This window comes from Macrotis lagotis, chromosome 7, assembly GCF_037893015.1.
Source record: "Macrotis lagotis isolate mMagLag1 chromosome 7, bilby.v1.9.chrom.fasta, whole genome shotgun sequence".
Taxonomy (NCBI): domain Eukaryota; kingdom Metazoa; phylum Chordata; class Mammalia; order Peramelemorphia; family Peramelidae; genus Macrotis; species Macrotis lagotis.
Window position 1 is genome coordinate 82,161,490 of NC_133664.1, and position 26,402 is coordinate 82,187,891.

At 34.9% G+C, this 26,402-nt stretch overlaps 1 protein-coding gene across 1 annotated transcript; it reads left to right on the forward strand.

Moving 5' to 3' along the window:
- The first annotated feature begins 19,802 nt into the window (after positions 1 to 19,802).
- LOC141493723 (isopentenyl-diphosphate Delta-isomerase 1-like) lies at positions 19,803 to 25,280 on the forward strand. The gene is made up of 4 exons (XM_074195081.1): positions 19,803 to 19,963; positions 20,330 to 20,422; positions 22,392 to 22,522; positions 24,963 to 25,280. The coding sequence occupies exons 1-4, from the start codon at positions 19,822 to 19,824 to the stop codon at positions 25,278 to 25,280; spliced, it is 684 nt and encodes a 227-aa protein (XP_074051182.1). The 5' UTR covers positions 19,803 to 19,821.
- Positions 25,281 to 26,402: the final 1,122 nt, after the last annotated feature.

Below are 26,402 nucleotides of genomic sequence, written 5' to 3' on the forward strand. Positions count from 1 at the left end.
AATTTACCCCAGCGTTGCCCAATTAGTAAATATCTGAGGTCACATTTAAACTCAGCTCTTCCTGACTCTAAGTCCAACTTTCCATTCACTGTACCACCTAGCTACCTCAAGGGTTGAACTTTTGGAAGAACACCATTTCTTAAGGAATAAGAAAATTATTAAGAGCAAACTGTTACCACTTGAGGAAAACAAAGCAAGCTGATCTGGTTCTCTGGACTAGCAAACAATTGTGAGGAATAGATCTGAGGTTTCCTTCTGGCAGTAGAAAGGCAGAGAGAGCCAGAAACTCTGGGATGTTGTTTTAGACTGGTTGTTTCTTGTAAAAACTGCAGGCTATAAAAGAAGGAAGAGAAGAGGATTAGGATATGGGTGCATCTTCTCAACTCTTTCCAGGGTCAGTCTTGATCATTATGTCACAGACAGTTTATTGGGGTAAGAAGGAAGAGAGGCTTTTTTGTTTTTTGTTGTAGCCATTGGCACAAACTTTAAGGTTGCTTTTCTTTTTATGAACAGAAAGCATGAAATGGCTACTCTATCAAATGTCATAAAATCTAACTTTGGCTAGCTGTGGTAGCAGGATTACCATAGTTCTATAGTTTCCCTCACACAAGATTCTGACTGGAGTTCTCAGGGATGAGTGGCCCATGATCTTGTCTTTGCTACATCATTACCAAAGGACAAGGATGGTAGCGAAGGAGGGATAATCTGAGAAAAAAGGGCAAGTATGCCAGGAATGCCAGGAGAGGGAGCAGTATGTTCCCTAATATTGATCTGTGTGAAATAGAAAGGCAGAGAAGAAGCCAGCCCCTCCTTTTTATTTCTTCCTCACTTTCCCTTTCCTCCTTCTTCCCATCATTCTTTCCCTAAAAATACCCTAGAAATGTTTTACTTAACTTGATGAAAAACATGCAAATTAAACAAGTTTGCCATTTATACCTCTTTATTATAAATCAACATACTATTGCCACCTCTGGGGGTCTCTAAAAAGCCTAGAAGGAGATGAGCCTCGAGGTACACACAATTGTCTTCTCAGAGCCACAGTCAGTAGGGGCTGTCTCATCATGTCTTAGCAGCCAGGCCTAGAACTTCTACCTACCAGAGAAACAAAGAGCACAAGATGTCTAATAGGGAGGGAAATTGCTTGGATCTAAATCTTGCCCTGTAAATGAATCCACCAAAGGGTAACAAGATTGTGGTCAGAATAATTATCAGGAAGTAATCATCACTGCTTCTCCTGCTTCTTCTTAAACATCCCAGCTATATGTAATACCCATATAAGATGAGAGGTTATTTGGGATAATAGGAGGGCTGTCTGATCTTGTTAAAATTAGTCATAGTATTGATAATATTGCCTTCTTTTTATCATAGGGGAATTTCCTAGTATCTTCAAAGTTACCTTTATTGAAATCTTCTAAACAGAGAAGAACACAGATATATCTGGCTAACTCTCATATGTTGGGCCTTAGGCCACAGTCTTTCTACCTAATCTGATAGTGTCACTGCCCTAGGATCTGTTGGCAATGCAAAATTCCCCACAACTCATGTTTATCTTTCAATGTCATGTACAGACAAACACACAAATACACATATAGGCATCAATTCAGAGAAATATACAGGAATTAGTTATGAAATAGTGAAAATTAGGTGAAACACCTATATTCCATCATCAAGAGATGGGGAATGTCTCTATCCATTGAAAGCAGGTCTGCTGCATACTGGAAAATGCATGAGATATATCAAAAATCTGACCTCCAATCTCTTATATCAGAGTCTTTGGTTGGCTCTTTCTTTGTCTCTTCTGCTGATGGTGTTCTCATATCACCCAATGTAATATTTATTGGTCTAATAGATTTCAGGCACCTATATGCTATGAGCTCTCTAGAAAAACTCCCATGAGCAGATATTATATCTAGTCCTTCTAGGAACACATGGAACACTTCTGGAAGTTACAATTTAATATCCTCGTTTGCATATTGCACATGTCCTATGGGTGGAAGTATATAGTAAGCAATAGTATAGCTCCTAAATCTAAAGTCCTCTCCTTTGTCTCAGGAGACTGGGCATAGATAGAAACTTCTTCAGAAACAACAGCAATGATAACCACAAGCGTATGTGGTGTACAATATGGTAGCACATTTTTGAGAAGACAGGAATGTTTCCTTCATCTGCCAAGGTCATTGATCAGTTTCAAAATCAAGTCCTACCTCAAGCCATACTTTATGACTGCCCATAGAGGTAGGAATAAATCAATTTATAAGAATTTATTAAGAACATATTCATAATTAATATCTCATATATGTTTACATATATGTATATAAATACAGGATAAATATAAAAAGAATAAATACAAAGCAATTAAATACAGTGTAGTAGGGGGAGATCACAAAAGGCCACTTGGGTAACCCAAACCCACTTCTGTTGTTCAGTCATTTCAGTCACATCTGACTCTTTGTGACCCCATTTTGTTTTTTCTTGGCAGAGATACATGAGTGGTTTCCCATTTTCTTTTCCAGCTCATTTTATGGAAGATGAAACTGAGAAATATGGGGTTAAGTGACTTGCTCAGGGTCAGACAGCTAGTAGATGTGACCTTAGCTATGACCCCAGATGCAGCCCCAAGCTCATGCCATTGCTGTGGAATGATACTTACCTCTTTGTTCTATTCAAGATTCCCTCAAAATTCCCACAGGAGTCATTCAAGGTGGGGAACCCAACAACTTCTTCCCATTCTTCTCTGAGGGCTGATCTCAGGTAACTTTCAACTTTCCCAAAATTGGGGAAAACTACAAATCCCTATGGGGTTTTATAGTCAATCAGTGTTGTTTCCCTAGGTGCCGCTACAGTGTGAAAAGTATTGTCTGAACTGAATGTTGACAGAAGAGGTGGTTTCTGTTGAGATGAGGATGAGGAAGAAGTACCTTCCAGTCAGGTGGAATAAATGCAGACTGGAGGTGGAAACACTAGGGCTTCCTCTAAGGCACTTGGGATGTAGACTCAAATAGAGAACTGGGCATCTTATCATCAGTTGGGATAGTAATAAAGCTAATGCATTTATATTGAGTTTTTTTATTCCCTTCCACTTTGGTCAGTCCACAAGACTTACAATATGGTAGTAGTAATACAATTTACCCATTGAAAAAATCTGAAGCTAGAGCTAGTCCTATTTTATTTCTGTTGTATATATAAAGTGGGAGAAAATAATAGTTTCTTCTACAACTCTTTACCCTTAATTTATAAATTTTGAAATAGTTCATTGGCTGTAAACCGAGATTACTCGGATTAAAAAGAATCATTTAAAAAATGCATTATGCATGGTATCCTGATTAGAACTAGATGTTACCATAAATAAGTAGTTCTATGGTCTGTTAAAATATCATGAGTTCTTCATCCTCTTCCAGGGAAAAATATGAACTTTCAATGAACCAGAAGAATTTCAAATGTTCTTGTTAAAATGGCCAGAGCTGAACAGAAAGTTTGATCTTCAAATACAGGACTCAGGTGAAGCATAGAGAGTGGAGGAGAAGGGGAAAATATGAGGGACTTAATGATGATGAACTGCATGTATTCCTGCATAGAAAAATGATACTGATAATACTCATAAGAAACTTCTTATTTAATAGAGTGGGTAGAAGGAGCTTTTATAGATGAAGTACAGGAGAAAACTGCATTTGAAGATATATTGTAAAAATGGAGTCAATGACTAAAAGGGAAATGTAATGGGAAAAAGAGAAAGGAGAGGTGGAATAGGCTAAGATATTTCATATAATAAGATTTTTTTATTACAATGAGCTATTGCAATGATATGAAAGGGAGGAAGGTGAGAGGGAATGAGAGAACCTTTGCTGTCATGAGAGATGACTGGGAGAGAAAACAGTATATATATATATATATATATATATATATATATATATATATATACTCAATGGGGTATAGACATCTAGAGTAAGAAGGAGGGAAGGGGGACGGGGGAAGGGGGGGGATGTGAATGATGGAGTAGAGGGTGGACCATGGGAGAGAGTAGTCAGATACAACACATTTTCTTTTTTACTTCTTGCAAGGGGCTGGGACTGGATGGCCTGTCTGGGACCACAGGGCCAGGTGGTTTCTGGGCCTTAGGGGTGGTATGTGGGCTCAGGGCCTCTTGGCCCCCGGGCCGGGGATCAATCTGCTGTGCCACTCAGCTACCCTACAGCACATTTAAGAAGAGGGACAGAATGAAAGGAGAGAGAAAATATAGTAAATGATAGTGGGGAAGTACGAATGGAGGGAATTGGTGATCAGCAATGGCAACAGTGGAAAAATATGGGAATAGCTTTTGTGATGGACCTATTCTAAAGTATGTGATCTACCCGCGATAGAGCTGGTGGTGTTGGAACACATACACTTTTTTATTGTTATTATTATTATTATTATTTTGGGGGGATTGCAGGGCAAGTGGGGTTGGGTGACTTGCCCAGGGCCACACAGCTGGGTGATTGTTGGGTGTCTGAAGCTGTATTTGAACCCAGGTGCTCCTGACTCCAGGGCTGGTGCTCTGTCCACTGTATCACCTAACTGTCATTATTATTATTTTTTTTTATTTTGTTGGGGTTTTTTTGCAAGGCAATGTGGTTGGGATGGCTTTCCCAGGGCTGCACAGCTGTGTGATTGTTGAGTGTCTGGGGCTGGATGTGAGCTCAGGTGCTCCTGACTCCAGGACCAGTGCTCTATCCACTGTGCCACCTAACTGCTCCTATTATTATTATTATTATTATTGTTAATTTTAATTTTTTTCCTCTTTCTTTTATTTTATTGCTCATGAGGGTCTATATTTTTGGGGGAGAGGGAGTAATATGTTTACTCTTAAACAAGAATATTTTAGTAATGTATAGAAAAACATCATTTGTACAAAAAATAAAATAAATATAATTAAAGTTAAAAAAATCCTATCATGGGTTCTTAAATTTCTTCAAGTTATCTCACCAGTCTCCAAGATTTAAACTACTGAATAGTAGTTGTAAGCTCATCAAGAAAACATTTTGTCTGCCAGAGCCAAATTATATAACTAATACATGATTAGGAGACATATGATCTCATCTTCTGACTCAATCCTTTTCTGACAAATTTTGAAACCATGCTGTTCCGGTAACAACCACTGAAGCACTGATTTCTTTTCCCCAAAAAAGGAGAGCTCAAATCTGGTATTTATAGTAAAGAGAATCACAGAAGTTCTCTTGGATACTATATCACACCAAATGGCTAAATGGCTATACCTATATCTGATATGTAAATTATCATTTCCCTAGTAGTTAATCAAGTTTTAGAATCTAAAATAGATAGATAGTGATTGTTCTGAAAGGGATATGGGGATGTTAGCAAATTCCATATGTCAGCAAATAGAAGAGTCAGCCAAAAAAGTTAATGCAAGCTTAATCTGCATCAGGAAGAGGCAGAGGGAGAGGGAGGTAACGACCCACTGTGTTCTGTCCTTGTCTCATTTTACCCAAAATACTATATTTAGTTAAGTGAGAGTAAATACCCAACACTTCTATTAAATCTTATTTCATGATTTCTATGTACACATCTTGCCCTCAATCAAGATTTCCATCTTCATGTCTCCCAATTCCTTATGACTCACATGTGTTTACTAGAGTTGTTCTTGGAAGTTGGCCAAGTTGATAAAAGAAAGGATACTAAAAGAAATAGTTCAAAGGTAGATAAACTTGGACAAAAAATTTTCTATAAGAGTTAGAAGTCTATTTTAATTTTAAGGATTCCTCTACTTACCAGCCTACTTACAAATGGATTAGAATTTGGGTTTGGCTTTTCTATTTCTTAAAAACTCGTACAATAACACATGTTAATATCAGCCATTCATTCCTTTGATTAATCTATATGGATTATAATTTCAAGGGTACAGATTGCAATCTACCCATATGTTCTTAAGAAACTCTTAGTCACATTCTCCAATAAATCCAGTAAATAACAAGAATAGAGAAGAAGGCGGATTTGCAATATTTGGCTGCTGGGCTGTTGGAAGCATAAAAGGGTATTTTTCATGAATATAATGAATATTGGTTTATACAGTGAATAGTTGATTCAAAAATGTAACTTCAAATATAGTCATTATTAGCAGATATATCATGATTTTCTAAATTGTTTCAGATGAAACTCAATTACTTAAAGTTGAACTCATAAATTAATTTTGATTGTCATACATACATATATATATATATACACACATACACACACACACACACACACACACACACACACACACACACACACATATATGTGACAGTCAAATAAACCCAAATATAGCTTACTGAGCACAACCAAACAGTTAGGTCCTTCCTATTGCCTTCTAGATCTTAAAGAACTCATCTATCTCGTTCTCAAAGTAAACTCTTTTATACTGGAAAAATATTAATTTGTCTTTTTTGTGGTCAAGTCACAACTATAACCTAAGAATGACATAGATATTGATATATTAAAGCTTCTCTGTTATTTCTCTCACAACTTTTTTAACTATCTATCTTATTATACACTCTAAATGAAATATTGAATTGTTTCTTCAACATTTAAATTTTCTTTCTCAACTTGTTTAAGCATTGTGTAAAAGTAATTCTCATTTTGATGCTCTTGGTTGTGATTTTCATTCCAAATTTTCTCTTCTTTTTACAAAGTTTTGATGCTTTCCAATACTGTAGATTATTGTACTATTTAATTTTCCAATGATTTTAAATGAGCAGAAGTTCTCATCACAATAATTTAATTATAAATTAATTATAGCTGCATAATTACTAATGAAAATAAATTTAAGATCTCAACTTTCACAAGGGCCATTACTGCCAAAATTTTAACCATCAGGACCCAATATTGTCAATTGCTTAAGATTTAATTTATATTTGTCAATGAGGCAAGAAATATCCTGAAAAAATTTACAAATTCTGTTTTGTTCTCTCAAAATTCCTGGTTTTATATTAATATTTATAAGCCATATAATTCTTTTAATTTGATCTTTTGTAGTCTGAGCACCCTTTACTAAGTGTGCATGCATTTAATTCATTCCTACATTTTCAAAAGTATCTAAAGCTATATTCTTGTTTAATTCTATTTTCAGTAACTCTTACCTAAATTTATTAGAGACTTATTTATTGTAGCTCTACTAAAATGCCATTTTTATTTTCACACAATTTATTTCAACACAAATTAAACTGGTTCTGTCTTACCTAAACAATTGACTTAAATTATAAGGGTATCATTAAACTCCATTTATTTTCAGTTGCTTCCTACTGCCTTCAGATTTTTTGTTTAAAAGCAGTAAACAAAAGAAGGATAGATAAATTCCAACTTTACTTAGCTTTATTCTTTTGATATCTGCAATTTTCCTGTTCTGCCTTCTAATAATAAAAAAAAATCACTCATTCTTTCTGCAATAAGTTTGTTTCAACTTTAAGTACAGTTTTTAAGTTTATCTTTAATCTACACTAAAGCTAAAACCAATTTCATGGTATGTACCCCAAAACTTCACACTCAAAAACTGACTAGCTGAAACTACTTAGGGTTTAGTAAATGTTTTTCTTTTTTTAAATTCTGAGTTGTGGAATTATTTAAACACAGGAGATTTATTCTGATTTCTCCTATACTATTTTCATAAGATTTTCTCATTTTAACACTTCTATGAATTTTACTCACTCCATTTCAATGAAATTTCTTGAGTAAATTCCATGGTTACTAAAATAGCTCTTAAAGTTCAAATTGCAGTCTTAAAACCAATCTCTAGTAATTTTAAAGTTCCTTTTATGGAGTAACTGAACTGTTAATTTTTATTTTCAGTAACTCTTACCAAATTTTCTGGTAATTCAAAAACGTACCAAAAAATTCACAAAAATTTTAAGTCATGATTGAGAAATTTTCAGTAGAAAATATTATTTTATGAACACCATCATCATCATTATTATTATCTGTCTTTCATTTCTGAAAACTTTAATGTAGGAGTATTGGAAAAAGGAAAAAAGAAAGACTTGATTTTTCTGAAGATTATTTGAAAAGTTTTACTTTTTTATAATCCTTTTCCTTTTTTTACAGTATTTTGCAATTAAAAAGCTTACTTTATGGGGCAGCTAGGTGGCAAGGTGGATAGAGCACTGGCCCTGGAATCAGGAGTACCTGAGTTCAAATCTGGCCTCAGACACTTAATAATTACCTAGCTATGTGGCCTTGGGCAAGCCACTTAACCCCATTGCCTTGCAAAAAAAAAAACCCTAAAAAAAAAAGCTTACTTTAAGGAGGCCTAGAGTTTGAACTTACTTCAGAAAATTCAGGACATGTAGAACTACGACTGGGAAAAAGGAACTTGAAGTTTGTAGTTGGTAAGGTAGCAGCTATCCTCCATTCTCCAGCTGCCAGAAAGGGAAACCCAATCTTAGAAAATTATACTACTCAACTTAGACAAGCTCAAGGGAAAAAAAGGGAACTTATCCACTACAACTGGAAAGAAGAATGTAACCTTGATTCAATTCTTCTTTCTCCATCTTTCAGAAAGGGGAATTTAGACTTTAAAAGAATCTTATAATCCTATGATTATTTCTACAAAGGTATATGTCTTACTCCAAATTATTGGCTACAAGATGACAGTCTTATCAATCTATCTATTCCCTAAATCTATAGGCATTATTCAGGCTAACAGTAATGTCTATGCTGGCTTAGTTTAGTAGTGACAACTAACCATTCCTAAAGAAGAGATCTTCATCCTATAATCAAATCATTAATCAATGATTAATTGATCAATTAATCAAATCATAGGAATCAATGTTTACTAATTTAAAGGTTATTCCTTTTCATTTCTTGGATCCCTTCTCCATGGATCCCTCCATGGAAGGACAATATTGTCTCAAAGTTTCCTACATGGTCTTCACCAATCAGTCAGTCATTAAATATTATGTCCTTAATATGTGTCAGTCAATATTGATATAAACTAAAGGGGAAATATACTTGACCTCAAATAATGTATATTCCAATGAAATATATATAAAGAATTTTATATATATATATATGCACATATATATATGTATTTATATGGAAAGAAAGAAAGAGTAAGTAGATGGAAATAACCTGAAAAGGAAGGAGGACAGGAAAAGTCTCCAGCAGAAGGTGAAAGTTGAATCTGCTAACTTTTCCAAATATCTCAGATGTGCAAATAAGCTTGAGTATGTATTTCTATATAAATTCATATTTCTAAATCTATTTTCCCTCATAGTCTCATGTAGAATCAAAAGACTAAAATCACATTAGTAATTCATTAATAATAGCAAAGAAAAGGATTCCAAGAACAGAAAAGGACTTTGAGTACCAATTAGTAACTAGCACATGTTATTTCATGCTGTTGGTCTTTTAAAGTACAAACACAGAAGTAAAGAGAAATATAAAACTGTAAATATGAATAAAAATGAAAAAGGATTACAAGAGTATAAACTGCCTATAATGAAATATGAGATGATATAACCCTTCCAATCCCTATCATCATTAGGGATCATAGAAAAAGTTCAATTAGACAAGATCTTGGAGTGGTTCTGTTATGATTCAATGATCTAAAAGAAAAAAGAGGAAGAGAATAGAAGATGAATAGACTAGGGAGAAAAGAAGGGAAGATTAGGGAAACATCTTCAATATATACAAGGAGAAGGAAGTGGAAGAAATGACTAACCTTGAAGTTTACTCTCATTTATACATCTGCATACACAGGCAGATACAGAAATACATTTCATTCAACTGGGTTGGAGAAAGTGAAGAACAGAGGAGGAGGAATTGGGGGGGGGGCTAGATTAAGAAAAGATCTAGTCCTAAGCAAATGCAATTCTTAGGATGCTCAAAAATATTTATAGTTCATTTTGTGGAGACAAAGAATGGGAATCTGAAAAGGTCCTTAAATTGGGGAATAGAAATACAAGTTATAATATAATATTATGTAATTGTATTGTACTGGCCTCTTAATACCATGACCATCAAGATTCAATGAATTCAGAATGAAAAAAATGCTGTCTATGCTCTGATAAAGAACTAAAAGACTCAGAAAGAAGAATGAGTCAATAATTTTCAGGATATAGCCAATATGAAAATTTGTTTTTATAGACTATACATATAATGTAATGGATATTGTTTCTGATTAAGAGGTGGGTTAGGTTGGAAGAGTGAAAAGGGGATCTAAGCTGCAAAATGTTTTCTTCAACATTTTCATTTTATTTTAGATTTTTGCAAGGCAAGTGGGGTTAAGTGGCTTGCCCAAGGCCAAACAGCTAGGTAATTATTAAGTGTTTGAGACCAGATTTGAACCCAGGTACTCCTGACTCCAGGGCTGGTGCTTTATCCACTACACCACCTAGCCACTCCTTTCATCTTACATTTTACAATTACATGCAAAGATAGTTTTCAGAATTCATCCTTTGGCAAGCTTTTGAGTTCCACATTTTCCACCTCTTCCCTCCCCATGTCAGTGAACAATCTGATACAGGTTGTAGTATGATTGTGTTTAATATATTTCCATAATAACCATGTTGTGAAGCAAGAATAGAACTGAGGAGGAAAAAACATTGAGAAAGAAAAAAAATAAGAGAATTTTAAAAAGTAAACATAATATATTTTGCTCTGGTTCAGACTCCATAGGTTTTTCTCTGGATGTGGACAAAATCCATTTCTTTTAAATATAAAGTTTGGAAACACTGATAAATTCAATAATCAACCATACTTCCTAAGAACTCATGATAAAACACACTATCAACCTCCTGACAGTGAAGTGATGGACTCTGAGATCAAATTGATATAGATAGATAGATAGATAGATAGATAGATAGATAGATAGACAGACAGACAGATAATTAGACATGATCAATGAGAAATTTTGTTCTGCTTGACTGTACATATTGTTAAAGGGGTTTTCTTTTTCTTGGTAACTTACTGGGCAAAAAAGGGGGATTAATAGAGAGAGAAAGCTGACTTTTGTTTGAAAGCAAAATAAAATTTAATTAATATAAATAAAAACTAAGGCATTCTGAGCTCAAGAACTTCATAAAATTTTTTACTATTGCCATTTACCAATTCAGAAAAAGCTCCTTTTTAAAAACATTTTCTTATATTACATAACTGGTAAAATTGTACTTTTTTTGCTCACAGATTTCCTGCAATTATGTTATCTTTATGAATAGAATTCATTCAACAAAAATCAACCTGAGGGGTGGCTAGGTGGCGCAGTGGATAGAGCACCGGCCCTGGAGTCAGGAATACCTGGGTTCAAATGCAGCCTCAGATACTTAATAATTACCTAGCTGTATGGTCTTGGGCAAGCCACTTAACCCCATTGCCTAGCAAAAACCTAAAAAAAAAAAATCAACCTGAGAAGATTAGGGAGAGGGCAGCTCTGGCCCTGGAGTCAAGAGGACCTGAGTTCAAATTCGACCTCAGACATTTAATAATTGCCTAGCTGTATAACCTTGGGCAAATCACTTAACCCCATTGCCTTGTAAAAAAAAATCATTAAGCTTTGAAGAAAAAGAGATTAGGGAGAACATAGAATAAATTATCTTATATTTATAAAGAATAATGACTATGAATTGATACCTTAAAGAAGAAAAGATTATCATCATAGAACTAGGTAAGGAAAGTTCCCTGAGAGGGAATGAGAGGGTATTCTGAGAACTTCAACCATTATTACCTGCTTGGATTTCTTCATGTGTACCATTCCAGGTGGCATTATTTAACTGCCACCTTGAAGATTAAACCGTGACTCCATATGGGGCAGTGGATAGAACACTGACTTTAGAATCAGGAGGACAGGAGTTGGAATCCAGCCTCTGTCGCTTACTAGCTGCGTGATCTTAGGCAAGTCACTGAACCTTGATTGCCCTGCATCCAGGGCCATCTCCAGTCACCCTGACTTATATCTGCCTATTGGACCCAGATGACTCTGAAAGAGAAAGTGAGGCTGGTGGCTTAGCATAGTTCCCGGCTCACTCAAATCCAATTCATGTGCTTGTCATGGCATCACTTCCCTGATGTTGTGGTCTTCTTTGAGAATGAAGGACAAACATTATTATCAATCTTGGTTCCAGGAAAATAAAGGAAGCCTTAAGCCAGAAACTCACCAATTCAACATTGAACACTTCTTGAGTTGATCTTGCTCTACAGTTGATTTCAGTTTTCCAGTACCTGAATTCATTTTTTTTTCTTTTCTTCCCAGTTCCCTGTCTGGGATCCCAGGACCTCTGAGAATAAATTTCCTAAGCTGATCACCAATCTTCCTGTGTCTAGGTTCTCAATGTCTATTGTCAGATATTGCCATCATAATGCTCCTTTTACAACTATTTGCTTGCCAGGATCTCAGTCAATTGCTTGATCTGCTTAAACTGTCATAAATGCCCTGATTCTCCTCTGTTCTCAAATTAAGCACTACCTTCTGCAGAAAAGTCTTCTAATTTCTCATTATTGTAATTGCTTTCCCTTGCCAATTAGTGTATTTACTTTGTATATATTTCATAACTTTATACATAGCTATGTAGACTTCATTCCTCCAACTAGAAAATAAGTTCTCTGAAGTCAGGTACTATTTCATTTATATCTTTGCATCCTTGACACCAAATATGACCTAGCCTTTATCAGGGACTGAATACACTTCTAATTTAATTGATTTTAATTGCATCAGGAAATCCGAAGAACTGCTACAGTTATACCCTATGTTGCCATCAGACTTTTCCTTTATCATTTTTGATTTAAGATTAAGACTCTTCTTGCTCCCAGGTTTAGGATAACATCTTGATAGCATTAGATACTTTGACAAGATATTTGTAATTCTTTTTTTTTTAGATTTTTCAAGGCAGTGGGGTTAAGTGGCTTGCCCAAGGCCACACGGCTAGGTAATTATTGAGTGTCTGAGGTCGGATTTGAACCCAGGTACTCGTGACTCCAAGGCCGGTGCTCTATTCACTGCACCACCTAGCCACCCTGATATTTGTAATTCTTAAAAATTCTACCACTAATAGTACATCAAAATGGAATGTATATAGACACAGGGTATGAGTATAAAGTGAATTTGGGAAATGACATTTAAAAATTAACTAAGGGATGAGAAAGAGGAATGCACTGAGTGCAGAAGGAAGGGAGAGGTGGAATGAAGTAAATTATTTCACATGAAATGGTGCAAAAAAACCCTATTACAGTAGAGGAGAAGAAGGGAGGATGGGCAATGAGCATTGTTTGAACCTTACCCTCGTCAGTGTTGACTCAATGAGGAAATAATAGACATATTGAATATAGAAATCTATCTTACCCAGTAGGGAAGAAGGTAAGTGGGGGAGGAGATTAAGTGGCTGGGAGTAGTTGGAGGGGGGAGAGACAGAGGAGAGAGAGAGGAGGGGAAGGGAAGGAGACTGACAGAAGAGAGGGTAGATCAGGGGAGGTAGTAGACAGAAGTAAATCACTGGTGAGAAGGGAAAGGGTGAAAAGAAAGAGGGCAAATAGGAGAAAAAATAAGATGGGGGGAATATACAGTTAGTAATTATAACTGTGAATGTGACTAAGATAGTTTCCAAAAACTGGAAGCAGTTAACAGAATGAATTAAAAGCCAGAATCCTATAATATGCAGTTTACAAGAAAGACACTTGAAGCAGAGAGACAAATAGAGTCAATGTAAGGAGTGTGGCGCAGAATCTCTTATGCTGCAGCTGAAGTAAAAAATGCAGGGTAGCAATCCCGATCTCAGACAAAGCAAAAACAAAAATAGACAAGAGATTTTTTAAAAAGGAAACCACATCTTTCTTAAATATATCAGGCAATAAAATAATATCAATACTATATATATATATATATATATATATATATATATATATATATATATATATATATATATATGCACCAAGTGATATAGGATCCAAATGCTTAAAGGAGAAGTTGTGAGTTACAAGTTCATTATCAAACTATAGAGAACATTATAAAATTCAAAATGCATAATTTTGATTATATTAAATTAAAAAGCTTTCATATAAACAAAACCAATTCAAATGAAAGAAGAATTCTGCAAAACAATATTTACAGTGTCTGATAAAGGTCTCATTTGTCAAATACATAGAGAGAACTTTGTAAGAATATAAGCTATTAAATCAAAGTCACATGAAAAATTGCTCTAAATCATTACTTATTAGAGAAATGCAAATTGAGGCATCTCTGAGTTACCACCTCACACCTCTCAGACTGGCCAATATGACCAGAAAGGGCAATGATCAATGTAGGAAGGGATGTGGGAAATCTGGGATACTAATACATTGTTGATGGAGCTGTGAACTCATCCAACCTTTCTGGAGAGCAATTGGAATTACACCCAAAAGGCAATAAAAATGTGCATACCCTTTGATCCAGCAATACCACTACTGATAGCCTGAAGAGATTATGAAAAAGGGTGAAAACATCACTTGCACAAAAATATTCATAGCACTTCTGTTTGTGGTAGTAAAGAATTGGAAGTTGAGCGAATGTCCATCAATTGGGGGAATGGCTGAACAAATTGTGGTATATGTACATTATAGAGCACTATTGTTCTATTAGAAACCAGGAGGGATGGAAATTTCAGGGAAACCTGGAGAGATTTGCATGAACTGGGCTGAGTGAGATGAGCAGAACCAGAAAAACATTGTACACCATAACAGCAACATGGGGTTGGTGATCAATCTTAATGAACTTTCTTATTCCATCAGCACAACAATCAGACACAATTTTGGGGTATCTGTGATGGAGAATACTATCTGTATCCCAAGAAAGAATTGTGGAGCTTGAACAAAGACTGAAGACTATTACCTTTAATTTAAAAAAAAATTATCTTATTATGTAATTTTGCTATCTCTTATATTTTATTTGTTTTTTTCCTTAAGGATGTGATATCTCTCTCAACACATTCAACTTAGATCAATGTAAAGCATGGAAACAATGTAAAGACTAATAGATTGCCTTCTGTAGGGGTTGGGGGAGGGAAGCAAGATTAGGGGAAAAATTGTAAAATTCAAAAATAAATAATTTTTTTAAAAAAATACAAGCTATTTCCCTAATTGATAGTCAAAGCATATGAACAAGCAATTTTCAGATGAAGATATCAAAGCTATCTAAGGCAGATGAAGAAGTGTTCTGTCACTTTTGATCAAAGAAATGCAAATTAAAACAACTCTGAGGTACTGCCACATACTACCAGAATGGCTAGTATGACAAAAAAAGGAAAGTCATAAATATTGGAGAGAATGTGTGAAATTTGGGATACTGGATGCACTGTTGGTTGAGTTGTGACTTTATCTATCTAACCATTATAGAGAACAATTTGGGCAACCAAACTCTCCTTTTGATCCACAATAGCACTACTAGGTCTATATCCCAAAGAGATCATAAAAAAAGAGGAAAATGGGGTAATTTATTTCACATGAAATGTGCAAAAATATTTATAGCATTCCTTTCTGTGGTAGCAAAATATTGGAAATTGAGGAGATGCCCATCATTTGAGGAATGGCTAGACAAGGTGTGGTATATGAATGTAATGGAATAGCAATGTACACTAAGAAATGATCAACAATCAAATTTCAGAAAAACTTAAGAAGAATTTCATAAACTGAAACAAAATGAAATGAGCAGAACCAGAAAAATATTGTATACAATATTAGCAATATTGATCATGGATGATAATCAACTATGAATGACTTAGATCTCAGCAACAAAAGTACAAAAGATTTCATGAGTAAAAATGCTATCCTCATCCACTTAAAGAACTGATAAACTCTGAATACAGATCAAGGCACGTTTTTTTCACTTTATTCTTTCTCGTGATTTTTTTCTTTTGATCTGTTTTCTTTCTCATCTATTACTAATAAGGAAACATGTTGTACATTGTAGCAAATGTATGATCTATATTAAATTGCCTACTATTTTAAGAAGGAACAGAAGGAAAGGAGGAACTCAAACTCTTGTAAAATTGAATGCTAAAAATTGTCTTGACATGTATTTAGAACAAAAATAAAATACTATAAATATCCTTTTCTAGGGCAGACTTAAACTTGGGGGTTTTTTTAAGTGAAATTATTTCTCTAAGGGCTAGTTAGTATATATCCCCAATTCCACATCAACTGTCTCTTCCCCTTTGGCCCCAGAACAAATTTGAAATTCTACAGCAAATTCCTTCAAGACTCCTGCTCAATCTTTTGGATTTGTTAATCCAGGGAGTTCTGCCTTCATCTAACTCAAAGAACATAATTATTCTTCTGAAAGTGTCCCCTTTCCTAGATTTGGCCCTAATCATTAACAACAATGGGAATAGAGATCTTCACACTGAGAATAACCCTTCTTAACAATTCAACCTCAACACTATTAATTTTTTCTGTCATATTTCCTTTTCCTTTACAGATGGCCAATTGAGGCATTCAAACTCCAGTGCAGAGAACTAGAACTAAAACTTCAATAGACTGGATCCATTGTTTGAACTCCAAATGCATATTTGCCTAAAAGAATATTTTATGGAGAATTTACACAAAGTTAGCACTCACAGAGGTCAGAAGAAGCAATCAAATATACTCTCAAGGTGTCCCTGAAGAACTTGGGAATCAATAATGAGATATGGGAGACAACGGTACAGGACAATCCAACATGGCATTCCTAAATCAAAGAAAATTCTGTGCTCCACAAGCAAAGCAGAATTGCTGTAGCTCAAAAGAAACATGGGATGCACAAATTTAGAGACATCTCCTTCCCAAATGTTCATATGGATGCTTTGTGTCTAACTTGTGGTAGAGTTTTCTGACCGCCTATTGATTTGATCAATCAATGAGACACACAATACATTGACCCCAACATCTTGATGTCATTTTAGTTCTCGTTGATTATGAAAGATAACAACAAATGGGAGAGTACATGAAAGGGGAGGAGTGGAACAAGGGGATAGAGAAGAAGATGTGATGTATTGGTGCCAAATCAAAGTGTAGAAAAGTAAGCAATCCGTTGGGCTGCTTTTTTTCCCTCTTAAAAATATTATTTATATGGGATATTTGGTATAATACAAGAAACAAGAAACCTTTTTGGTGAGATATTATTTGTAAAGTACTTGGCACAGTGCCTCACAGTGTTATAGAAACTGACTCATAATAAATGTTCATTGCCCACCCCTTTCCCTCATTTAGGGTCTCTGTATTTCCCCCTCCTCTAATCTCCATAGTAAATAACACCAGAAAGGGGCCCAAGAGTTGGGATCCACAAAGAGAAAGAACAAAATGTACTTCAAATTATGTCATACTTGCTAACTAATTTACAGTTGCCTAATCTGTGTAACCCCTCCTCCCCTTCTCTACTTTTATAATCTTGATAGGCCTTCAAACTTCTTGAAAGGATAAAGGGATAAAATTTTCAAATTATAGTAGCTGAGTAAAGTAGCCTAAAGCTACTCCACCCTTGCAATTGGAAAAAATATTTTAGGATAAAGATTTTATTGGCTCAGGAGACAATAAGATTTTCTAATCTCCCTTTATCCTAATTCTCAGGTTATAAAAAGAATTCTGTTGAAGAAATTCATGAAGTCTGACTGATTTCAAGAGTGGATTCAAGAAGACATTAACGTGATTTCCATCTCCAATACAGGTGAGATATAAATTACATTTTACATTTGTAAAGATTTCCTTGCTTTTTTCTGAAATTTTCTTCTCTGCATAATCATTATTAATACTTCCCAATACTCTCAGAAAGACAATCATTACTTGGAGAGAAGAAGAAAGTTTTGACTTCTCACAGCTGAGTAAAGGAATATAATTGTAAAAACTGATTACCTGTGTCTAGATAGTTGGGTTTGGTTGGGGAGAGGTTTTAACTTTTTCTTTATTTTTTTTTAGGTTGTTTTTTTTTTTGCAAGGCAAATGGGGTTAAGTGGCTTGCCCAAGGCCACACAGCTAGGTGATTATTAAGTGTCTGAGACCGAATTGGAACCCAGGTACTCCTGACTCCAGGTCCAGTGATTTATCCACTGCGCCACCTAGCTGCCCCAACTTTTTCTTTATAGAATCGTTGCATTTTGTGGTTTCTCATTATCTCTGACAAGTTCTATTACAACTACTCTCAAAAGCAGAGAATTCTTAAGAATGAATGCAAAGACAACCATTGATTTTTTTATAAGATAAATCTGGAGTAGGTTTAAATGCATAAAATTTTATAGTTAGAAGTCATCATAGTTTGATCAGTAATTAAACATTTACTATGTAGCTATTATATACCTGGCACTATGCTAAATCCTACCAAAAAAAAGTGAAACTGTCCTGTCCTGTTCATCAAGGAGCTTACATTCTATCAGGGAAATAAGATATATATCTTAAAATATAGAGAAACTTTATATAAAATGAATATAAGATTGTTTAAGGAGCAAGAACACCTGAAGGTAAGGAGACCAGGAAAATGTTAATGTAGAAGATGGTCCCTGAACTGACTCTTACAGGAAAACAGAGACTCCAAGAAGCATGATGAGGTAAGAGTACTTTCTAGATGTCAGTGATGTTGATGATGATGTTATTTTGTACTTCATTCTTGAAAAAGACCATGACATTGGGGAAGTGATGCCATGACAAGCACATGAATAAGATTTGAGTGATGGGGGTGGGGGGGCTCTGCTAAATCACCAGTCTCATTTTCTCCTCCAGAGCCTTCTGGACCTAGGGGCCTGTGCAGACCAAGAGGGTTTTGTGCGCAAAACAGCAAGGAAGTTTAATATATCTGAATCATGAACAATATATCATGAAGTATTTCCCCCCCCCCCAGTCCACAGGAAATGTAGAAAGAAGACAGGATATAATGGAATAGAATGGTTTATATTTGATTCTAGAGGTACTAGGGAGCCAATGGACTTTATTGAGTTAAAAGAAAGGGGGACACTAAAATATCTGCCCCTTAGGAAAATCACTTTGGCAACCTACTTTGGACAGAAATAGGAAAAATAAATAGGAAGCTATTGGAAATAGTCCAGGCGAGAAATGATGGGGATCTGAACAAAGGCAGTGACTATATGTGTAAATAGAATGGAATCTATATTAAAGATGTAAGAGAGTTAGCAATGCTAAGAGAGAACCATATGGCACTAAGGTTGTGAAGTTGGGTGATCCAAAGTAATAAGCAAGTTCAGAAGAGGCATAAATTTTGAGGCAAGGCCATGAATTCTGTTTTGTATATTTGGGGTTTGAGATGCTTATTGGACATTCATTTTGAAATGTCAAATAAACAGTTGGTGATACAGGAATGAAAATTAATGAATTAATGAAGATTGCCTAGTCCAACTTTTTTTAATGTACAGTTAAGGAAATTGAGATCTACAGAGGGCTTTAGTCTTGCTCAATGGAACCTTCTGAGTTAGTTCTAGAGGCAGGATAAAAACTCAAGTCTCCTAATATTCCTTTATTTTTACATTACCATGCTTTCTCCATATAGAAAACAAAATCAGAATTAGCTTTGAAGAGAAATAACCAGCAGAAGGTAAAAATTAGTGACAAAACATAGTTTGTCAAAAAAGTCACTAATCAGATTTGATTTGTAGTTTAGTCACTTAAAGCCCCTGGAAATTTGGATGAGGAATTGATTATTGTTGAACCTCAATTACCTCATCTGCTAAATGGAGATAATATTAACATGTTACACAGACACACAAACACACACAGATCAAATGATAAGATAAATATAAAGTACTTCACAAATCTTTTTTTTAATGTAATTGTTATTCTATTCACACTTCCAGTAACAAAGTCAATTCTTTCACTTTTTTTCTGTGATTATAGGAAGGATAAAAACTGAAAAATATGTCAGAAGTAAATGCCAGTCACTTGGATAAGTATCAAGTAGGGCGCTTGGCAGAGTTATGCATCATTATTGATGAAAATGATAATGTGATTGGTGCAGAGAACAAGAAGACTTGTCACATGTATAAAAACATCGAAAAAGGTACAGTAGAAAGCTGAATTCCCCAGGATTTTTCTTGTTTGACAGATGTTTTGGAATGTGCACTGTGACCTCTTCTTAAAGAATGAGTAACTTTATGCACCTGTTGTTTGTAATATTTTAGATAAAAGATTTTAGAATAAAGATGTGTCTTAAACTATGTGATTTTCAAGTTTGCATGCAATTAATAACAAATGAAAGAAATGAGAAAGCAGATGATCATAAGCCTCTCCTTATGCTATCCTTATATGCCCCCTTCTTCATTTTCAGTCAAGGTATTGTGACGAGTATGAGGATAGTGTAGAAGGATAAAGCCATGATGGACATCTTATTATTTGGAGTTTTAAAGGGGTTCTTCACTTCTTTTAGGACTCCTACACCGAGCTTTCAGTGTGGTCTTGTTCAATAGCAAAAATCAACTTCTGGTGCAAGAAAGATCAGACACTAAAATTACCTTTCCAGGTGAGTCTCTCCACTTGAAAATTATTTCTATGATTCCTGTCAGAAATCCCCTGTGTAGTTATGGGATAATTGATGAGTAATTTAGTCTCCCAGTAGACCTTTTCCTTTTTTTGAGATTATCACTCTATGATCCAACAGGCAATATGAAAAAAAATTATTATAATCATTTTAAAAATAAGCTACTTTTCTAGGAAATGAACTTTAACTTCAGTAGAAACTCTCACCTCCCTAACAAGCATAAAAATGCTAAAGATCTTTTAATATCTAAAAATTACTAGAGCCAAAATAAAGATTATACTTAGGAGATTTAAGAGAAAACTTTTGTTGTAGTTACTTTACATTTCACTTTTGTTTTATTTCTTCAAGTCTAAAAGACGTTATTGTCAATGAACATTGGAATAACTTAAGTATGTCAAATAAAAAGGAAGAAGGTGATTAAGTAAATGTAGATTGTGGTTTAATTTCAGAAGTGAAAGCTTTGTGAATTTTTTTGTATGTGACCAATTCAAAGATCTTCAATGAACAGTTAAGAAGATCATGGGTGGGGGCAGCTAGGTGGCACAGTGGATAGAGCACCGGTCCTGGAGTCAGGAGTACCTGAGTTCAAATGCGGCCTCAGACAATTAATAATTACGTAGCTGTGTGGCCTTGAGCAAGCCACTTAACCCCATTTGCCTGGCAAAATCCTAAAAGAAGAAGAAGAAGAAGAAGAAGAAGAAGAAGAAGAAGAAGAAGAAGAAGAAGAATGTGGGAGTTTCCACTCCAAAATAACAATTTGAGTATTAACAAAGCACTAAGACAGAAGGCAAGATGGTCAAGGTGTGTAACTTCTTGTTTCAACTATTACTATGCCAGAGAATCTGATATCTGGAAAATGGAATGGAAGGGAAGCCAGAACTTCCTATTTTCTCTAGTCCCTCTTTTGACCTACCTCTATTCCTTGTTTTTTTTTTCTTTCTTTTCTATAGTCCTTATTTCTTACCCCCTTCTATCCTCATCTCTCTGTCCTTCCCCATTTTTAGTTTCTGATAACTCTGTGTACTCCCTTAAGACAGGTAGGCAAACTGGAACAAGAATTCTTAAACTTTATACCTTTGTTAATAGGATGGATTCCTTTAATATTGTAGTGAAGCTAATAGAAGCTTTCTCAGAATAATGTATTTTTTTTAGTTTGCTTTTTTTTTTTTGCAAGACAATGGGGTTAAGTGGCTTGCCAAAGGCCACACAGCTAGGAAATTAAGTGTTTGAGGTCGGATTTGAACTCAGGTACTCCTGACTCCAGGGCCAGTGCTCTATCCACTGCCCCACCTAGCCGCCCCCAGAATAATGTATTTTTAATAGATATAATAAAATACATAATATTACACAGGATATTAGTATGTTGAAATGTAGTTATCACAAAACTTATAAATCAAATTTACAGGTTTGGAAAGTCCTTTACACCTCTAGAATCCTAAAAATTGTAGATACATGAACTTTACATGGTAATATGGGTTAAGATGCTTTGTGATTTTGTTTAGGGACTAAATCATATTTTTACTACAAACAATTCCCAGCGTTTTATTAGTGGGGCTATCATAATTTACTGATTGCTTTAGGGAACAACTTTCAGGAACGCCTACATTTCTTTTTTGAATCATGTAGACTATCATCATATAAGTGCAGTTAAGTTGGAAGCTTTTCTGCCCCAAATGTATTTGCTTTAAATATCTCTATAAGCACTTGTTTGCCATTTTCCTGTTAAAGCTTATAACCTTCTGAAATAGATATTTTTGCATGCTTATTCCACTGGGTCAAGGTTTGGGTTTTTTTCCCTTTCTTTCCCAGAAGACCATGTAGCAAATGGTCTTCCTGGTAAGAGAGAGATAAGTAAGTTTTTGCATAGAAGCATTAAAACTAACTTCTGTTTTATTTGAGGTCTTACGAAACACAGAGGGTTTAATAATCTATCCTATCTTCATTTCTTTAGGCTATTTTACTGACTCTTGTTCTAGTCATCCATTGAGCAATGCCCTAGAGCTGGATGAGAAAAATGCCATTGGAGTAAGGAGGGCAGCTCAGAGAAGATTACAGGCTGAATTAGGAATTCCTCTGGACCAGGTAACCAATCTTATTTCCCAGAAACATATATGAACCAAAAACATGTTACACAAGAAGAGGTAAACAAGTTTAAGATTATTGTGTTTGGTTTTTTTTTTTAGGTTTTTGCAAGGCAAACAGGGTTAAGTGGCTTGCCCAAGGTCATGCAGAGCTAGGCAATTATTAAGTGTCTGAGACCGGATTTGAACCCAGGTACTCCTGACTCCAGGACCAGTGCTTTATCCACTGTGCCACCTAGCCACCCCAAGATCATTGTCTTAAGATAAAGTTATCTTGAGTTATTATTTCCAGAGAAGGAACTGGTGGTTTTCAGAATACAGACTGAAACATAATTTTTTCTTACTTTTTAAATTTTTTCTTGAGGTATCTTTGTATTAGGGGAGGTGTCTATGCCTTCTTTCACAAGATAACTATTATGGAAATGTTTTTCATGACTACACATTTATAACAAATATCAGAATGCTGGCTTTCTCAGTGAAGGGGGCTGGGGAAAGAAAAAGAGTGAATTTCAAACTCAGAGTTTCAAAAACAAAGATTAAAATTTGTTTTTACATGTAACTGGGGAAAATAAAATACTAAATAAATGTTTTTTTAAAAGAAGAAAAAAGACAATTATGATGAGTAGTCTCAATCTGGTGATCAAATTATTTTCAAAAAAATATATAGTAATGTGTCATTTTTTAGCAATGTCAGGAGAAATTTGAAGCAACATGCAGTGGTGGATAACATATTAGACTTGGAGTTAGGAGTTAGGAAGACCTGGGTTCAAATCCCACTTCAGATATTGACTAGCTGTGTGATCTTGGGCATCTTTCAGTTCCTCATTTTCCCCATCTATAAACTAAAGGGTGGAATGATCTTTAAAACTTCTTCTACATCTAAATCTATGATCTATTGATTCTAAATAGTTGCTTCTGATTTCAGTATATAGAACACCAGGTAGCTAAGGTCTTAGAATTTTAGAATCACTGAGAATGAGGACAAGAAGGAAATTTTCTCTTCATCCTCATTTTCTAGATGAAGAAAATGAGGGACAGAGTAATATGTGACGTGCCCAAATTCACCCAGATGATTAGTGATTAAACTAAGACTAGAACCCAGGTCTTCTGACTTCCAGTTCATAATTTAAAGAAAAAGATACCTGTAGGCAACAAATCAAGAATTAACATACCCCTTCTGAGACAGGACCACCTAAAATAAAGTCTAGCAAAGTCAGATTCTCATATTTTTTTCCTTTTTGTGGAAGCAACCAATGATTAACTAACTCTCTAGCCTGATTGGCCCAGGACCTTGAGACTCAAATGCTTACATGGTATAATATCTTGCCTCTTCAATATGAACTAGCATTTATAATTCTTACAAATAAACCAAGGTTTTATCATTTACTCTGCTAAAATTAAAAATTTCTCAAATCATGAGAGTAAAATTTGTACAAAATAAGAATTAGTAACATGAATTAGTAATATCAAACTTCTATTCACTTCCCCATCTGTCCTAAAGTTATATACTGTACTGGCATAACTTTGGATGCAAATCCCATTCTGATTGTTGCTTGTCATTCATTCATGAAGAGGACCAGAGAGGTGATGCCATGACTTGCAAGTGAACTTGATTTCAGTGAACGAAGATGTGTGGTCATCTGTCTCACTTTTCCTCTGGAGCCATCTGGATCCAGTGGCAAAATATAGATCAAGTCAACTAGAGCTGGTCCTGGATGCAATGGGCCCATATTCTAATTAAATTTACCAAAATGAACATGAAAGTTCATTTTAAGAGCATTTTATACTCTTCTGTTGTTCAGCTAACATTTTTAATGACAGTTTAAAATGTCATTATCAAGCAGAACTTAACATAAAAATTAGCAGTAATAATACTTAGAAATTAGCCGACTCTGTTCCATACCTAGGACTTTTTACTTCCTACAACACAAGTTTTCTCTATTTCAACTAAATTTTTGTTGATCATTCAGTCCTGCAAAAATTGTAGTAATCTCTTTAGTGCATCCTGCTGCTTCAAAAGAATGTTGTATTAATCACACATTAGGCAGAAATTTTAGCCATAGTCCAGGAGTTATCAGTTGGTTTACCAAATGGAGATTGAGTGGGATTTTTTTAAAAGAATGATGACAGGAAGATTTGAGCATTTACTATAAATAGATTTTATTAAGCTCTAATAATGTAAATGTATCAGGTCCTGTGGCAAGCATTGAAGATAAAAAGCAAAAAATAAAGAAATGAAAACTGGATATAGATTTAGAGAAGTGTTCTAGGCCATTTAGGTATCAAATGGATGGTCTGGATTTCAAATACTGATCCTTAAACTGCAAATCTAATATTCTTTACACTATACCAAGTCCTTTCTCTGCAGTTAGAAACTGAAAGTCTTTTTTTTTTCTTCTGTTATGATAGAATTGCTAACAATGTACCAAATCTGGTCACAGGTTACCCTGGATGATATCATCTATATGACTCGCTACCATTACAAGGCTCAATCAGATCAGATTTGGGGAGAACATGAAATTGCTTATCTCCTATTGATGACAAAGGATGTAACCTTGAATCCAGATTCCAGAGAGCTGAAAAATTATTACTATATGTCAAAGGAAGAACTAAGAGAGCTCCTGGCAAAAGGAGCCAGAGGTGAAGCTAAGGTTACTCCATGGCTAAAACTCATGGCAGAGAATTTTCTTTTTAAGTGGTGGGATAGTTTACCTAATGTGAATCATTTTGTTGACCCAAAAACAATACACCGACTATAAAAACCATAGATTACTACAAAAGCGAGGCAAAGTACACCAACCAAAGTCTTTAGTTATATTCAGTAATACATAAAGTAGATGATTCTGATTTTAGAATTATACATTCATAGAGGGAATAGGTAGCAATCAAAAGTTTCTATTTGGTTTATATGTGTTATATATAAGTAAACTTTGCTTCTTATCCTTGACTGACATTTAGCAAAATGATTTTTCTTTTAAGGGAATTTGGCTTTTCTGTCTTACTTTTAATTTGTTGTATTGTTAATTAGATCAGTCTAACTTACAATAGGATATATGGAATACATTTAAACAATGTAAACATTTTAAAAATTAATAAAATATGCTGAAATGTATATCCATTTGTTCAGACTTTTATTCAATGAATGACATCATTCATCCCAACTTAATTACTTTAGGAAAGGAGTATTTATTAATGCTGTATAAGTTGGTACTATTGGAACAAACACCCTAAAATGGAATACTTTCCCACCAGGGAAAAGTTGACTTATGCTGAGAGAGCACATGGGACAAAGGAACAACACATCTCTGGAAAGTACTTTTGATAGCCATTTCAAGATATTCCTTTAGGTAGGGTATATAATTTTTTCTTCTATTGTAGAACCTTGAATATAATGCAGAACATCCAGTTGTCTTTGACTCCTGATGTAAACAGCCCCTGCACTCCTAGGAATGCTACTAGAACACCTCCCACAAAATTCCCTAGCCAAGGTCTGTAGGGGAAGAAGAGGAGCTTTCTTCCGCCAGCCTAATGATTAGTCTCATGAATTAGGATGGCATATTTTCCCCTACTTCCCAGCTTGTTGAAATCTCTTGCGTTCTGTTCAAACCTGGCAGAGGTATGTTCTCACCTCTTCAAGGTATCAGGGCTTAGTAGGGTGAGATGTCAACCCTACCCTTAAGGAAGCATTTAGTATAAACTTATTCATTACTCTCAATGAAGCTTACTGAGGGTGGTGCCACATCATTGTAAGGATCTGAATAACATATAGTCAGTCAGATGTTTTCTTATTTTAGTTTCTTTCCTGTGCTCCCATAATTAGCAATTAAAATTTGCACCTAACTTTGAGGATGGTAACACCCTCTATCCAAATCCTAAACCTT